At 42.2% G+C, this 16096-nt stretch overlaps 1 protein-coding gene across 1 annotated transcript in view; it reads left to right on the top strand.

Annotated features, from left to right (window-relative positions):
- The window catches only part of EXOC4 (exocyst complex component 4), a 423725-nt gene that overhangs the window by 301289 nt on the left and 106340 nt on the right, over positions 1 to 16096 (top strand). The window contains exon 11 of the mRNA XM_076346465.1: positions 7221 to 7440. Coding sequence (XP_076202580.1) covers positions 7221 to 7440 — 220 coding nt within the window. The remainder of the gene's footprint in view (positions 1 to 7220; positions 7441 to 16096) is intronic.

Below are 16096 nucleotides of genomic sequence, written 5' to 3'. Positions count from 1 at the left end.
TAGGGGAGGGACTGAAGTGATGGGGACTGACAGTATAATCTGGACATTTGCCCGAAACAGCCCGTCAAACTCAGCTTGGTGTTGCGGTCACCAATCTGGCTGGTACTGCCAGTAACTTGTGTTAAGCTGAAACCTTAATATTTTAGTGAAAAATGCCCAAAACTTAGTGTTTTCTGTTAACAGTAGTAGTTTTGCATTGTCGTTACCTTCCTGGATGTTTTCTATGCTATATAATATTTAAAAATAGCAGAAAATTAATGCTTTTTGTCTGATATTTGCTGGGTTTTTGTCTGTTCTTGCTAAGATTTTAAATGCACTTAGCGTAGCTAAATCTCCATTGAGTGTCTCAGAGCTGTTTACACTTTTTTATGACAATTATAATTTTAATCACATTTTGGGTCACCTAGAGAAGAGCTTAAGCCTTTATTCCTGCTGTTGTCCCCTGCATACAGCTCCCTTTGGACTTACTTCATACAGAAGCAGCTCTATTATCTTGCATATAGCCACAATATTTATCAGCAGTGTGCTCCGCAGTGAAATATCCGTCCTGGGGTAACTGATAATGTAACCAAAATAGTTCTCTGTAGTCAAGTTTTTATGCAAAATAATGTGTTTTCTGTTACTTTTGTACCCATTTGATTGCTCTTCAGTAACAAACGATCTCTGGTCTATGTGCTGCAGTGAATTTTTTAATTTCATTTTATTTATTGTATTCTGTACGTGTGTAATGGTCAACACCTTTTGGTACGGGAGCATCAGTAGGTCTCACTTTGGCAGAGAAGAGAGGAGTCAGAGGATGGGCTAGACTGCGGGACGGATGAGAAGTAGGTTTTAGTCCAACTAGATCATTATGTGAGCTGAATATACTGAAATAATTGCTCAAGAGCAGCGGTACCAGTTTGGTTGCACATAGTTACTGAAATCGCCTCTTTGCCTGGCAACTTTATCACAAGGGTGGTAAATTAGGAATCGGAGCTGTACCTTGTTGGTTATCAAAGAGCTTGGCAGGAGAACATCATCTTTGACTGTCCCTTCTGTTGACCCTCTCCCAAAACGCCCGCTGTTGGGGCGGGCAGGCTTTCTGGATGGGGAATGAACAACCGGGGATCTTCCAGGTGCCTTTCTTAGTTTGAATGTGTCTTCAAACCTTCAAGAACGTATAGTCTTGGATATTTTGTCTCTAATTCAATGGAATCTAAACAACCAGTTTGGGATTTGCCGTTCTGTCAGTAACCAGTGTCTAGTTCAAAGGATTTCTGACATTTCATCAGTATTTCCTTACTTTGTGTAAGCTCACCAAAAGGTTCATTCCAGGTACTTGGACATTTTATGACTAAGACAGAGGGAAAAGAACAGTTTAGGATCATACAAAAATGAAACAGCTGAAAGGTAAACTTGGGCTGAATGTCTGTAAAAATTTTCTTAATAAGGTTTTGGAATATTTTATTTTTTTGCTGTCAATTCATTTTTTTGAGGAGGGAATTTCAGATAATAATATCGTCATCATTAAAAAAGGAATAGTTGATGTTATGCACTTTCAATGACATGTCTTCAGTTTCATTTAATGATATTTTAGAAGACATCTGCTAACAAGAAGACAGAAGAAAGCCTAGGGAAGGTGAGAGTTGTAGGTTTCTAAATCAATCCATATAGCTTTTTTAAGTTTTATGGGTTTTATTACACACTTTCAGCCTAGGTAAGACAGTCCTCGTAGCCAATTAAGTTGTGAGTTAGAATGAATGAAATTTTCTGAAACAGTTTGCCTTCTTTTTTCTTTTTTAATCCAAATGACTGTCATTACCAAAAGATCCTTCATTTTACTGAAAGTGCTTTTCTGTCTAAGGGGAATGCCTAATTGCAGCCGCAAATCACCTCAAATGCTTTCACAGGAGGATAAAACAAGTTAAAAATTATGCATCATTTTGAAAATGCAGGTTCTGAATTCAGGATAAGACGCAGACTTCTATTTTTTTTTTCCTGTCTGCTCTCTTCAAGAACTCCATCCTGGCCAGACATCTCATAAAAGTGTCCTTCAGACCAGTGAGAACCCTACAAGCTTTTTTAGGATTTCAGGCAATTTCCAGGGCTATCTACAGTGACCGTTATCCAAAATCTGGTGACACACCTCGCTCTGCATTTTTATTCAGAGAAAGCATCTTTGCATTTTACAGGTCTGACATATACGGCGGTTATGTTAAATAACTGTAATTGTTCAGCATTAGGGGAATTTTCTATCCTGAATGTTCCACGTGGCTCATTCTCTCGTGTTTGGAGAATACACCCCATGGCATGTTAACCTTTATAGGTTTTCCTTCAGTTTTTGTGTGCCGGTGAGAGAATATTTCAAATGCAGGTGTTGATACTGTTTCAGAAACCCTACTAAATTACACCTGAATGGTTCTTTTTCGAGTAGAATAATCAGAGCAAATGGAAAGTGAATCAAAGCTGTTCCTCCAAGGCCTTCTTTATGGCCCCTTTTTACAGTGAGCCATATCTCAAATTTCACTCCTTGGAGAGTAAAAAGAATATAGTAGGGTATAAAAGGGCTCAGTGACACAGCCTTTCACCATCGCAATGTTTTTTGATTGAGTTTTTTTTGGTCATTTGGATTTACGCACGTGCGGGTGTGTCCAAAACCCGTTCAAAGAATCATGACCAGACCTTCCCTGGTGCTCCGCTTTATTCAAATGCCGAAAAGTTTTCTACACTTTGATTTTTACACGTTTTATATAAGCGTGTCTTTGACCAAAATGTGATTTCTTACCATGTACGCCGGTTCACACACAGACATAAACATTGATCTCTGGGATAGCCATGGGTCAAATTGCTTTTTTGACATCTTAATAGTTACATGGATAGCTTGTATGAGTGGGGTGGGAACATTTTTGGAAAGTACTCTTAGAATATTTTTTTAGATGCTGTTAAACATTTTTTTCTTTATAAAAGCTGAATTATGTTTGAATAAGTTAACCAGCAGTATTTGAAATTTAAATAAATAAATAGCACAGTGTGTGACTGTGAATGTATGTGTATGTGTCTGCCAAGCAGAAAATAGAGAATATCTGTTAGGTCTTTAATGCCACCCAATACTTCCCATTTTGAAAACTTCATTTTCAGTTTCTTGTAATTTGGCTGGTCTTGCATTGCCAACTGGGGCTAAATATTTTTTTAGAAAAATGTGTCTGAAATACTTGTTCTTTCTGGGAATGAGGAGAAGAAATACATCGTACATGTTGGCAAATTCTGGTGACCTTTTCTTTGGCTGGGAATTTGCATCTTCACATTCCTCAGTAAGAACTGTTGTGTAAAGGGTGCACCTTTTGCCCTTCCTCGAAAATACACCAAAATTTGGCTTAGTTATACACCTTTGAAGAAGTGTAGTGCTCACACTCTCATAAGAGGCTTCCAGTTTGCAGCAGTTGAAGTTCCTGATGGGCATGATGCTGCCCGTAGCTAACCAGGACCAAGCTAAGGGCAAGGACTTTGCAAAGGTGCTGGTCCCTGAGGCGAGGACTGCCTCCCCTTGCAACGTTTTTTGGGCTCCTGTACCTGCTGGGCTCCTGGAGGAGGATGCTTCCTGATGTAAGTGCCAAGAAGAGAGGAGAAATGTAGGATGAGCAAGCGGGACTGGGAACCAAGGAAAATAAGAGAACTGGTGGCCAAATTCCCACAAACAGGAGTCATAGGAAGAAATGAGAAGGCAGGAAGAATGAATCCTGGAAGCGATGCAAACGGCCCCATGGGACTTTGTGGCAGAAGTGTCTCACTTGGTGTCACAGTGATTCCCGCGGATGACAATTGGCTGCTGGTGTGTGTTACTCCAGTCACGCGGCAGAGAGTTGTAAAGTCCCAACGCTGTGACATTCACCGTGCGAACACTGACCATCCTGTTCCTAGGACAAGACAAGGATCTGCTGATAAGAGCAATACTGTGCCATTGTGTAATTAAGAATTACACCATGATGTCATGCACAGCAGGCCAAATTAAGGTGGCACAAGCAACCCCAATCCTTGCTTTTGACTTTGCATCCTTAATTCTCTTAAGAAATACATAAAATTAATGTTTTCCATTAGATTAATGTGTTCTTAATGGCATTCTGAATAATCCTCCCAATACAGAACACGCAGGGTGCATCACTGTTGCAATATAATGTGCTAGAAGGATTCCTGATGCAAATCTGCTGTACATCTGTATCTGGAGCCTTGTGATGCTTGCTTGGGCACCCCGGTCGTGTGCTCAGTGGGGTTTTCCTCTTGGTGGGCCGTAGCTTGGAGCTGCACGGTGGCTGCCTCAGGTGCTCCATTTGCAGAGCAGATGTGGAACTTATCCTGACCGGTGAAGACATGGTGAGGTCATCCTTGAACCATAGCAGATTATAGCAAATTGGATCTCACTTGTCCTTCTTTTAGGCTGTACTAAGTGGTAAAGTACTTGTACCATTGGAGTATCAAATTTCTGAACTCTTAGGGCTGTTCCCTACTCTAAGAGATGCTCTGACATCCATACTACATTTTTCTTTACCTTTTCTCTACTTCCATTTCCTTTGGTAGAGATCTTTTGATTAATGAAGACTTCAGAAATTATCCATTTTTCATTACCATTTTCATTTAATCACGCTATCCTTGGACATTCAAATTTAAGGTCTCTCATCCATATCCTTTAGTCCTCCATGCTGTGCACAGTTTCCTTCTTAATAACTTTTTCCTGATATCGAGTTTAAATCTGCTTTCCTAAGCTCTTGGCCATTTGTTCTTTATCACAAGTGTTGCTGAGCACTCATAAAATCTCCTCTCGCAGAGTCATTGCTATCTAGCAGCTTTCTCGTAATCTGTGATTACTTTATGGTTTGTATCAAGTAAAATATGGATATATTTTTGATCCTTACCAGTATTAAGCAAAGCACTGTTGTCTTGTTTATGCTAAGAAATTAAAGCTTATTAGAACATGTCAACCATCAGGACTCAGTTCTCTAATCAAGGTGAACTTTGCTGGAGATTAGGAGAGATGTGAAATGGTGATTAATGCCAGGTACTGGGAATCAAAAATTCTTGATTACACCTTTCGCTAGCACTGACCTTTCCTACGGCCTTGCACAAGCAATTTAGTCTCTGGTATAGGAAACACTTAGAAACACCATCAAGCTATTGCGGGATAAGGAGTTGCCGTAGGTCAGCACATCTGAGCTCTAATAGTTTGCTGCTAGTTTATACGTGACTATTCTCCCTCTAAAAGTTTTCTTCAATTTATGTTGGTTTAGCCATTTTTAAGCATGTGCTGGATTTTAAAAGTGTTTAAAAGTTGTTCCCTTCACTTCACTGCACGTTGCTCGTTTCAAATTCAAGCTGCCCTGCCTCTCCTTTCCCATCTGAAAGAGGTATAATGGTATTTGGCTGCATGGTGCAGGTATTGTAAGAGTTAATTCACCTTTTTTTGTGAGTTCTGTGCGTCAAAAGTGCTGTGTAAATAAGCTTATAAAGAAAGAGTGATTTATTGGCAGACATTAAAAGATATGGTAAGTTAGTTTAATATGGTCCCATCAACCTTGACAATGTTCCCTTACGGACATCAGCGGTTGTCACTCGAAGCTGGTGACATTAGGTCTGTTATTTCAGAGATAAGCTCGGTGGTGGTCTCTCTGCTCTCTTCCAGGATGGCTCCGCTGTTTCCCTCTTTGATAAAGCCGATTCACATTATCGATCTGTGAAAGCCAGGGAATAGAACTGCCATCCTTTGCACTTCTCTCCACGCAGCATCTCTCTTTGGAGAGGCAATCTTCAAACTTAACTGCGAATGGGTCCCCCCGCGGAAGCAATAGCTGCATCGGTCCAAATGTGTCACTCTAGACTGATGGAGTTACCTAAAGTCTGCACCTAGTCTGCACCCTAAAGCAGATGCTTTAGGGAGCAAATTGTTCAGATTTGGAAGGCATCACGCTACTAAAATTGACAGGAGCTCCTCAGTCAGTCCTCTGAAGGGAAGCTGCCTCCTCTGGAGTGCTGAACATGGAGGTAGAAAATTACGGACAATTAAGCAGACCTCGTTGAAGTGTTTGGGAAAATGGTTAGTGGTAAGGCATCTCTAATAAATGCTAACCGCGCTGGAACTGTTAGAAATGTCTTACGCAAAAAAAAAGTCTTTCCTTGTGAAGAAGAGGTGGCTTTCAGGATGCAGAGGGTGTTGCTACATATATTGGGAGATCCAAGGTCAAACACTTGCTTCTGCTGCTGCCGTGTAAAACAAAGATAAAGACAATCCCAGCCTGTCCAGGAGTGGGAGTAAAATATAAACGATTGCAAGGCACTTGCATGCATCGATGAAGAGGGCTGTGTAAACACCATACACATTTCTCCCTTTTGGACAGCATGTCTCAATCCATTATGACTCCTGATACTCAATTCCTTATTATTTTGATATGTACAATTTTGAAAAGAAGACTAATTTCATTGCCTCAGATGTAAGTTAAAGAACTGACAAGGTAATTTCTAGAAGAAACTCCAATGTGTTAAACAGATGGCATCACTGAGATAAAGATATTTTGCAGGAGGAGATGGCAAACATTTTGTGTTAAAATATTCCCAGAATCGGCATGCCGTTCTGCGTACTCAGGAATGGGATCCTAGGATGAAACAATAACACATAATAAAAATATAGCATAATGCAGACATACATAATGCAGTATGATATCAGCATAATACATATGCATTGCTTTTTTCAGTGATATCTCTAGACTTCGAGCTGGAATATACTGCTGTTCAGTTTAGAGATGGGGAACCCATCTGTGGGAATTGAGTGACCAACCCCAGAAGGAAGTTTGTCTTTTCAAAGGGATTTCTGGCATCCTGAATTTTTTTTATGGGGGGTTTATTTTTAAAAAGACATCTTTCCAGTATGTCTCAAGTAGAGCAGTCGGTGATTTTTGGACCGATAAACGCAAATCGTGCCCGGGTTGTGGACTTTCACCAATTCCCCATTTTGTCTGTTCTTCTGCAGCCGTTGAATCTTTGTCTCACCAGCTGTTGGCATTTTATGTAAATTCTGTTTTTGAAGGCTACCTTATAGACCTTTTCTACTCTTCATGCCTCGTGTCGGCGCAGTCTATAGTCATTCCCCCACTGCTGGTCCTTAGCTCTGAGATGTAGGAATGGCAAAGGCAACGCTAACACATTTAGAATAACTACATGGTTTAACTGCATTGCATTCTTCCCCTTCTGTTTTCCAGATTTATCCAGGAGATAGAGCACGCCATGGAGCTTGGCCCAACCAAGCAGTGTCCGCTCCGCGAGTTCCTCACCATGTACATCAAGAACATCTTCCTCAGTCAGGTCCTGGCTGAGATCAATAAAGAGATCGAAGGCGTCACAAAGGCATCTGATCCCCTGAAAATACTGGCTAATGCGGATACCATGAAGATCCTAGGTGTGCAGCGGCCCCTTCTGCAGGTAGGAGCTGAGTGAACTGCTAATACATCCCTTACTGTCCATGTCTAGCCACGACCTGGCTATATATCCAATGAGGAAAGACGTTGTTGGAGCGGGTCCAGAGGAGGGCCACGAAAATGATCAGGGGGCTGGAGCACCTCCCCTGTGAGGACAGGCTGAGAGAGTTGGGGTTGTTCAGCCTACAGAAGAGAAGGCTCTGGGGAGACCTTATAGCAGCCTTCCAGTACTTAAAGGGGCCTACAAGAAAGATGGGGAAGGACTCTTTATCAGGGAGTGTAGTGATAGGACGAGGGGTAACGATTTTAAACTGAAAGAGGGTAGATTTAGATTAGGTATTAGGAAGAAATTGCTGTGTGGGTGGTGAGACACTGGCACAGGTTGCCCAGAGAAGTTGTGGATGCCCCATCCCTGGAAGTGTTCAAGGTCAGGTTGGACGGGGCTCTGAGCAACCTGATCTAGTGGAAGGTGTCCCTGCCCATGGCAGGGGGGTTGGAATTCAGTGATCCCTTCCAACCCAAACCATTCTGTGATTCTGTGACCCACAAAATTTGTCTCAACACTGAGTCTGTAACTGCGATCTGTTCCAGTGTCACTGCTAGTATAGTCTTTCCTCTTCCAGTCTCTGTATGCAGGTGGGTAGGTACACATACATTAAGCGCTCTTATGTTTTGCTTGTGCAAGAGCGTATGTCTCTCTTGGTAAATATGTTAAGCTAACAGCAAACTTTGCATCTTGCCGGGCATGTGCCATTATTAAAGCAGCTTGTAGCCATCGAGAAAAATCGTTACCGGCTTTCTTACCCCCTAACCATAGAAGTTTGTTTTCAAGATTTTCAATAACGGGTGCCTCCTCTAGAAAGTTCTGGGGACATTTGCAAATCATAGAGCCGTGTCATCGGACTAAATACACGTGCCAAACTACCAGGAGGAGCAAAGATGAGGTCTGCTGCCTCCCAAGTGCAGTGTGTTTGTGATTGATGTGACGCTGCTGCAGCGAGGCAGCTGTATTGCTTCCTCAGCCAGACAAGAGAGATTTGAGAGATTCGGCTTTGAAGTTAGGGTATTTGTATGAGAAGTCTTTTTTGAAACAGCTTTTTGAGCTCTAATGTGGAGTAGTGATAATAACAACAAGCACGGTTCTCATCCCAACTACATGGGTAACAGGACAGCGTGGAAGCCCCCCCCAAAGAATTCTGAATTATATGTGTTGCGTGGGACTGAAAGGAATGAACTGACTGTCAGCTCTGACTCTTGCTGTGATTTGGGTCAAGCTCTTTTAATCCTTTTAAATTATTCCCTCTTATCTGTAAAATCGTCTCCTCGGGGATGAATAATATTGGCAATGTTCTTAGGAAGTATCACGCATCTCCCAAGGTTTATATGGCCACTTTCTATCTTAGTTTATATATGTAAAATTTGTGTATATTATAATGATATATAATAATAGTAAGAACTATTGTTGTTATTATTTGGAGGAAGTCGTTAGGATTTTTGCATGTATTAATGGTCACTAACAGCATGCCTGTCTGGGTGCCGTGGGTATGGGATGGTTCTTACAGAGGCAAAGCAAAATTAAATTCCAGCGGAGAGTTTTCAGAAGTCTTTAGAGGGGAACAGCTTCCTTAGAAGGGGGGGAACAGTTTCTTTACATGGTTTAGAAAATCTTCATGAGTTAAAATGGTGTTCTGGAGCGGCACGGTGTCCCTGAACTATTTCATTCCCAAGGTACAGCTCTACCAGCCTTCTCAGAAACTCGGTTATCAAAACCAATGAGTGGAGGAATACAACTCGTTGTAAAAAATTACCAACATAAACATTGTTTCAGCCTCAATGCTCACAGAGGATGCACGACGTAAGATGAGAACAGGGCATCGCCCCAAGAGCAGGTTATGTCTGGGTATCTCATGTTGAGCCCTCTCATGACCTGGAGGTGGATTTGATGGCATTTGTCTTTTTTTTTTTCCCTTGGCACTGCAAAAGTAGTGCCAATCAGGTGTAAGACGTAATAGTAAAAATGCAGCAGGAACGGTCATGAAACCAGAGCAGAGTATTGAAAACGACTTTAACGAGGGCAGAAGGGGTTTTGTCGATCAAGAACTCGAACGCATTGGCTGAGCGGGGATGGCAGGAGCACAGCAGAGAGGGGCTGCCCTGGCGAAGAAATTACAAAGTATGCCCTCATTTTGCAGTTATCTGCAATGCCGGTAATTCCTTACCATTGCGAGTGCCTAGGAAAAAAGAAATATGCCAAATCTGTGACACACGGAGAAGTCTTCCAAGGCTTGATTTTTCAGAACAGGGTTGAAAAAAATAAATTTTAGGGCGGTTTTGGCTTCCACAACAGGAAAAGTATCTGAAGATTGAAACTATGAGTTAAAATAGAAAGCAAAATTCTACTTATTCACGGTCAGAGGAGTCCGTTGAAGATGTTATTTGAAGTTCATTTTGAGAAATCTGGAAATAAATAGGTATATTTTCTGTTCTATTTTGTACTGTTTGCCTTTCTTTTGTTTTCTCTTATGAGAATTAAACTGAGTGAGAACCCAAACTCAGCCTGCGTGGGCATCTGACCTTATTGAGAGCTGAAAATACTTTATGGTACTATTAACACGCAAGCTTTGGAGCAGGACCATGGAGGTTGTTAACCTTACAAATTTGTTTTGGATTCTTAATGCAGTAATGTATTTTTGTGGATTGTGGCTTCATTTGTAGCCATGAAAATGTGTTCTATAATATCAATATATTTTCTTAAAGTTCATTTGGGGTTGAAGAGTCAGAATGGCTTGGAATTTTCTTGTCCAGTTCCTATAATTTGTTTCTCATGATGGATGGAAATCATTTTGAACTGGAATTATTCTTGGTCAAAATGTACATGGTCAGAAGGTCTGCCTGTTCCCGACATTATAGACGGGTAATTTTGTGAAAGAGAAGAAAAATTGCTGCCTCTTTGAACCAAGTCATCCAAATAGCTCCCTAAAATAATTTTATTGATTTTACATTAAAAGAAAAAAAAGGCTATTTCTGCATTGACAGTGCTGGAGCCTGAAATTTTCGCCCTCATCACCTCATGGGTATGATGAAAATACAGTGTGTAGCATGAATGAGCCTTGCACCTCTCTCCCAGCGCTGTGTTACTTTTTCTTGCCTTGTGTCATCCGTGGAGGGGTTCATGGTTCAACCATCCCACTCCTTTCTATCCTGAATATCTTTCTGAAGTTTCTGCGGGAGGAGCTGGCGCTGTGATTTCAACACGACTCAGGAATTTATCAGTTCCCACTGCACAGGCTGATAATAGCTGCTTTTTGATAACTATCAGCACATGTTTGAACTGAATTAGCTTATAGATAAGAGGTTTTCTGCATCCTGTGCCATCATGTCCTCACAGATGAATCATCCATTTCTGTAAAGATAATGCTTTAAAAAAAAATTGCAGCTGCCCTTTGTCAATACTACATTTAAGTAGGAGGATGGTCTTGTTTGCCATTCTTCCATCCTTAAATGTAAAATATTGTAAATCCCTTTCCTTTTAAGAGTGACTGAATAACCATGAAACTAATTTGTCTCAAAATTATTCTGCATTAAACTTCGTGCTGTAATTGTTTAAATCAATACTAAATTAGGCTACAAGCAGCTCGACAGCTACTTATAGCCTGTTCTTGTATGGTTCATGTCGAGGTGATAAATCTTTCCAGCTAGGTGGTCACTACTAATACTGGCCTTAAAAATGTATTGCCCTGTCTCCATCCAACCAAAAAAGTGCAAGTTGCTTTGATCTTTCCACTCTATAGCAGCAGAGTGGGACTTCTCCTTTAAAGCATCAGTTGTGGCCGTTGTTTCTTATAGCGGTATTGTGTAGATGATGGGCGTGACAGTTTTCTGGCCAAGCTCCAGTGGCTGAAAATCCAGTGGAAAAACTCCTTCAGAAGTCAGAGCGTGCAGCTGTTTGCAGGATAATGACTTGCTGGAGCTAATTACCCCATCGCCCGTACCGCTTATCCCATGCATGAAGTCACTCGCGTGTGACTTTCCAAGGAGACATCACTGGTAGCTTTGGCATGTTTTCTTCCCATTAAGTAACTGGTTATTAAGAAGAAGGATGGTCACAGTGAGTGGCATTTAAATGGCTCACCAGTAGTGATGGGTGCATGCTTCAGTAGTGAGTGGATGTTATTATTTATTACTGTAAATGAATTAGTTGTTTTTCCAGGCTGGCTTCCAACAATCAAAATCCATTAAGGAGCAGGCATGGCTGATAATTGGGTTTTTCCCATTCAAGGACAAGTGTGACTTTGGAGGCAGCACCTGTGGTTCTGGTCCTCATATTTCAATTTTTTTGCAGTGACATGGTGTCTGAAACGGTATGAAGTGCTTTGCAGATGTTTTCATCTCTTGTGTGGTCTATCTATTCCCACTGCACAGCCAAAATGTCAAGAGGTTAAGACCCACCGAGCCCATGGCTGAATTTCCAGCTGAATCCTCTTTTTCGGTTTGAAATGAGAGACAAAATTATCTCTCTGTGGGAGTCGTGACTCTCCCTATTGCTTTCAATATTTCTTTAGATAATTTTTCCTCTGGGGGGAACATTTACTGTGGTTACTGCCTTTTGTGGAAGCATTTACAAGGCTCCCATGTAAGTCATCTGCAGATGTGCAAGTTCTCCACTGAGGCTGATTGTGGAGCTGTAAGTTATATAAAAGCAATTGCTAGCTTTAGGCAAACCGTTGTGGCAGTGCTTCAATTTATTTTAAAAATCAAGTTTAACGTGCACATTCAGTAAAGCCTCGGTAGGAGACAGCTTTAAGTTGCATATGGACATACTGAAGCAGCACGCCTTGCAGGCAGAATTATTTTCTTCCTCTCCGGATCTGGAAAAGCAAAGTCAGGTTTCACAAACCATCCCACGGATGTGACTCACGTTTGACCTGAAGGAAACAGTCACACGTTTGAGATCTCTGTAGCCTATTAATCCCTGCAGTCGTAGGGTATCTCTTCCATAGGTATGTGCAGTCTTGCGTTGGAGTCAGCCAGAATCCATATAACCCTTGTTTGTTCAGTGCTGAACCCAGGTTAATATTCCCCATCTCTCATGACCTGAGGCTCAACACCAAGCTGGTCTTGGCCATGTGGTTTCTGTCTAGAACATGTAAGAACCTCTCTTCTATTTAAACAAACTTTTTGAGAGCTGGTAAAATCACAGCTGCTCTACCTGGAACATGCTCTATTAGAAACTAGCACCACAGAGAAATGTAAAAGCCTAGGTCTTGGTTGAAAGCAGTAAGAGGTGGGTGCAAAATGTCTTTGATCATGGTCCTACCTGAGACCACCAACTTGTATGTGTCATATGACAGCAATTTTTGGCCCACACCAACCCAGATTGGATTTGAACTTCATAAATGATGGGTTACCGTTATTTCCAGATCTTTAATAACCATTTTTTTAGTATTTACATCCTCAGTATCATAGGTTTGTAATGATGTTAGTTGGAAGGGACCTCTGGAAGTTGGTCTCGTCCGCCTGAACCTCTGGCCCAAAACCGAAGTCTGGCAAACACCAGATCAGGTCAGTCGTGGCTTTGTCTGAGCGAGTTTTGAAAACTTCCAGAGATGGAGGTCCTCTGGGCAATGGTTCTGCAGTACTCTCCTACTGGAAAGCTTTTTCCTAACCACAATTTTTGGCTGCTCTCCCCTATTATGTCACATGTATGATATGTAGAACGGACCAGGAGTCTTCGTTTAAGTCGCGTATTATTTTTATTTGTGGAAATGTGAAGCCTACACACAGTGCAGCTCTTGCATCTGTGTATGGCACATCGGGTGCAAAGCAGAATAACTAATCCAGTGGCCTTCACACTTCTACCTGTGGTTGTATCTTATTATGGCTGATCTCTAGTTTAAATTATTCCGGTATTATTAAAATATACCTCCCCGTTTTGTGCTACTGGGGTCAGTCTAGCCACAATGGTCCTGACAGTACTAGAGATGAAAGTGTGTATGGAGGGGTTGTGTCAATGAGTCTAATCAAAAGATGTTATGGGTAAAACAGACCAGTTAATAAAAAGAGATCACCCAGTCTTGTGTATCTCAGCAATTACATTGTGCTTTTGATTAGTAACTCTTAAATGTTTTTTCAAGAATTTAATTTAATTGGTAAAAGTTGCTATTCAAAGACTGCCATTCTAACACGGCTTTATCTCTGTATCTGTGTCTGTAGTGCATCAGCCAACATCGTTCCTAGGGTCCAAAAGCTAATACTTCAGGGTGAATTCATGTCATTTGCTTTGCTTGCTCAGGGTTGTGTCTGCCGGGTTATTTTAGAAGACGACCTGAGCCGAGAAAGCTCTGTTTCCAACCTTAAGCTCTGGGTTTGAGCAAAAGCGATGACCATTGCTCTCAATGTCCTTGGGAGCCAGAAGCTTCAGGTTGGAAAAGCACAACCTCCTGAGCTACTGGTGCTGAGAAACCTGGCTGAAACGGGGTCAAACCTTGTGTTTTCAGGGTAGGTTGGAGGGTGCAGACCGGCTGCTGTCTCTTTTGATCTTTCTGCAGCAAGATTTTTTGGTGGACAAGCCGGAGAGAAGTAATGGTTTCTGACACATCTGCTGACAGAGACTGAACTGCGTTAGCACTCTGTCAATCCCATCTTCTAAGAGCTGCCTTTTTTGAGACCTGCTTGACTTTACTGGCTATCAAAGGCATCCTCAGTTTTTGGCCTGCATGGGACGAAGAGCAGGCAGTCAAGGGGGAGACAGATAGCTGCACGACCAACACGAATCCGCCGGGACCAGCTGCTCTAAGGGAGCAGAAGGGGCATTAAGCCCCCACAGTCACCCTGGGGGCTGAAATGGGTGCGAGGAGAGGTCGGCTTTGCCTTTGTGCATTTTCTGTCTCTCTCTGGTTTTTCTGGTCATTAGTCTCATAAGTAGGACTCTAGCCAAAGTAGAAAGAGAAACATACTCCGATTCTCGCACTCTGGAGATGGCATGGCAAAAAAAAGAAAAAAAAGAGACAAATAAAAAATAGCTGTCACTGTCTTCTTGGCCTTGAAGATTGACGTCTCACTAGCAGGTCCTGTCTGTGTCATTGCAATTCCCTGTACAGCTTTTGGATTAATCCTGTCTCCACAGATGCAGTATCTATTGAGCTGGTAGGACTTTTATCCCTTTTCTTTTGCTTCTGAATTAATATGGGATTTTAGGGTGATGGGAGAAACTACATGCATAGTCTGCTTCAGTCGTTCCCATTCTTTTTGACAGGATTTCATTTTTAAATCCTGCGATCATCATGCATGCGACGATTTCTGGCTTGGCCAGAAGTCAACGGGAGTGTGCAACAATTCACGCAGGGGGTCTGTGGGAGATGCACCGGCGTGGTGCTGGGAATGCCTCCGGGATGCTGAGCCCGTCAGCTCCCACTGCTGTCGGTGAGATGCAGAGGAGCATCCACATCTTGCAGGATTAATCCTTTTAAGGGACCTTAGCTGTCATGGCATTTACAGTGTTCACCCTCACCCTGGACTGTGCGGCTGGTTTTCGGTGGCAGTTCATGGAGTAATTGCCTGACTGGTAAAACCACTAAAACTTCCCTGTAAGTTACTTTATTTTTAATTTTTTTTTTTCTTGCGGTCTTTTTTTTTTTTTTCTTCAGGAGTTGGGAGTAAACCACATGTATCTGCCCCAGCCTCGGTCACAGGCCTTGATTGATTATTTTAATTACCAAAACAGCCCAGACAGGCTCCTTCAGCAGTAGTATTGCGCTCATAAATCCTCATTTTGCCTCACATGGCTGAGCCCACATGGCTGGTGTCAGAAACAGCCCCTCTTATCTTTCTGTCCAGAGGAGAAGCCATTTAGCTTGGCCACCCTCCTGTTTGTTTAAAGCTTAAGCTGCACATTTCTCATTTGCAACCTCGTTAAGCGTATCGCATCCGTGGCAGGAGAGCATGTCCCTGGGATGCGGAGGCAGAGCTGGCCTTCTCGTTAACCCAAGGGTGCTTCCGAAAAGTAAGTGTGAAGTCTCAGATACAGCTACCACAGAAGCGACACTCCACCCAGCTCTCCTCTTTCCCTCCAGCTGCCTTTTTTCCTAGGCGTCTTTTAAATTTTAAACCAGTGTTTTGACTTCGCTAGGGTTGTTTCTGTGATGGATGACGAGATCTGCGGTGTCCAGGAGGCTCTTAGCATCCACTTGTGAGTACCCACAAAGGCAGAGTCTGATGAACTGCACTTAAAGGAGATCCGTATCGCTCCATCACCAACAGCCCTCCAGGAGTTTCTTTCATAAATATCTTTTCACTAGGAAAGTTTGTTTACTTGCTTTTTCGAAACACAGCAGTGGTAGAGTTTGGGGTCTTGGTTGGGCTTTTTTTGACTCGCTGTGCACCTATTAGCTGAAGGTTGTGTCTCTCTATCACAACAGCGCAGATATTTTTTCCCTTCCCTCTGCGTGGTACGCTTCGTGAATCCCAAATCCAGTCTGTAACACAGTCTCATGCGACGCGCTTTATAGATGGCTTCAAGAGAAGAAACTTGCCTGTGTTCTTGCCAGGCTCATTGAAAGTCACATTCATGTCTTTTTTCTTTGCATTTGAAGCCTGGGCCCGTTTCATTTAGGAAGAATGACTCTAACTTCTAGTTTTTGAAATGTTTTCCTAATCAGAAG

This window comes from Aptenodytes patagonicus, chromosome 1 (genome assembly GCF_965638725.1).
Source record: "Aptenodytes patagonicus chromosome 1, bAptPat1.pri.cur, whole genome shotgun sequence".
Classification (NCBI taxonomy): domain Eukaryota; kingdom Metazoa; phylum Chordata; class Aves; order Sphenisciformes; family Spheniscidae; genus Aptenodytes; species Aptenodytes patagonicus.
Note: the sequence above shows the minus strand (reverse complement) of the source record. Positions and strands in the feature narration are given on the sequence as shown.